The sequence below is a fragment of the Leishmania donovani genome, chromosome 4 (genome assembly GCF_000227135.1).
Source record: "Leishmania donovani BPK282A1 complete genome, chromosome 4".
Classification (NCBI taxonomy): Eukaryota; Euglenozoa; class Kinetoplastea; order Trypanosomatida; family Trypanosomatidae; genus Leishmania; species Leishmania donovani.
This window is the reverse complement of record NC_018231.1, coordinates 307,826-309,587: the sequence shown is the minus strand read 5'-3', so window position 1 is coordinate 309,587 and position 1,762 is coordinate 307,826. Positions and strand designations below refer to the sequence as shown.

The window sequence follows — 1,762 nt, the reverse complement described above, 5'->3', positions numbered from 1 at the left end:
CGCCGCTGCATCTGTGCCGGCGGCGGAGGAAGATGACGACGAGGAGGTGGACGCCGGCGACCTGGACGAGAAGGAGATCAACGTGGTGATGAGCCAGGCGAACGTGTCTCGCAACAAGGCCATCAAGGCGCTCAAGAACAACAACGGCGACATCGTCAACACCATCATGGAGCTAACCATGTAGAGCCGATGGGAACGCAAGAGGTGGGAGGCGGCCGTGCGCTGCCGATGACCTCTCCTGTGCACAGGCGCGCATCGACACATGCTTACGCAGACGCGTCAGTGCATCCGTCGGCGATATCCTACATGTCCAACGTCTGCACGGCACGCGAAGAAAAGGTGAAGGTCGCCTTTTGCGTCGTTGGGCATGCGTACCGAGGACAAGGCGGGCAAGGGGGGGCGCGCACGTGCACAAGGCGAAAATCGCGGCGAGAGGCACGTACCGGTGCTGCTCATCTCTTCGCTCTTTTCAGTTGCGTGCGCGTGTTCGTCGGGTCCTGTGGGACATGCGCGCCGTTTCCTCCTCGTCGTCTCCGTCTCCCTTCTCGTATCTGTGTTTGCCTTGCGCGTGTCTTCCTGTTCGGTTTAGAAAAGTTAAAGTGCCAGCCTCCGCTGTCGCCGCCTCTCTCCATTTCTGTTTTCCCCCTCACGATCCCGCTCCTCGTGAAGGGCCGAGAGCGCACCGGAGTGCGTGCGCGCGGCAGAGGTGGAGGAGAGGAGCGAACAAGTACGTCCGTGTCTGTCTGCTGGTCTGCCCTTCTCACCTCCTTCCTGTCTCTCTCTCCCCACGCAGCTGCCGCAGCTGGAATGGCCCACGCCTTGCGCGCACCGCCATCACAACTCCCTTAAGAAGTCTAACCTAAGCATGAGGAGGAGGAGGACAGGCACCGCGCAGGTAGCCCATGTACACACGTACATATATATACATAAGCTGCCACCACGAAATTCTCTCCTGAAAGAAAAAAACGAAAACCGTTTGAGCAGCAGCAGCTTGCGTAAACGCCTATCTCATCGAGCTACCACATGCAAGAGGGGGAGAGGATGTGTGCGTGAGAGAGAAAGAGAAAGTCACGCGCATTCGCATGTCCCTCTGCCTCCTCGATAGCACTTCCCCCCCCCTCCCGCCGCGCCCATGCCGCTCATCGATCACGAAGCGCAAGGGTAATCGAATCAAGAAGTGCAACTGCGGCACACTTGTCTGTGCGCATGTATGCGTATGTATTGTTCCGCCTTTGTTTGTTTCCGCGATCATGTTGGTGAGGAAGCACTCACTTGCGCGTGCATGCTGAGCGTCTTCCTCCACCGCCGCCCCCCCCCCCGCTCTCATCCCCGCTTCATCCTTTCTCTCCTTTGCCGCATCCCTTTCATGAACGCGCCTGGTGCATGTGCCGGTCGGTGTGTCGACGCTTTATTGCAGGCTTGCATCGACTCACATTCCTTTTCGAGCACAGCATCACGCGCGCACCACCACCACCACCACACACTCTCTATCACCATGTCCGTTGAGGAGGCCCAGAACGCGGCGGCGATGGCCGACGAGGAGATCCCGACGCTCGAGGCGGCTGAGGTGCCACAGAACGCGAAGCAGTCGAAGCGCTACGCCAAGGCCATGGCCAAGATGGGCCTCAAGCCGGAGCCCAACATCACGAAGGTCACCATTCGCAAGGTTGGCTCCCTGTCCTTCGCCATGGTGCAGCCAGAGGTGTACCGCTTCCCTGGCACCAACACCTTCGTCATCTTCGGCGAGGCGCAGCTGGAGGAC

At 59.5% G+C, this 1,762-nt stretch overlaps 1 protein-coding gene across 1 annotated transcript; it reads left to right on the top strand.

Annotated features, from left to right (window-relative positions):
• Window positions 1–1,210: 1,210 nt before the first annotated feature.
• On the top strand, window positions 1,211–1,762 carry LDBPK_040760 (nascent polypeptide associated complex subunit-like protein, copy 2; the record flags this gene model as incomplete). The annotated part of the gene is made up of 1 exon (XM_003858090.1): window positions 1,211–1,762. A coding segment is annotated over one exon (552 nt), but the record flags the coding sequence as incomplete, so codon positions are not given.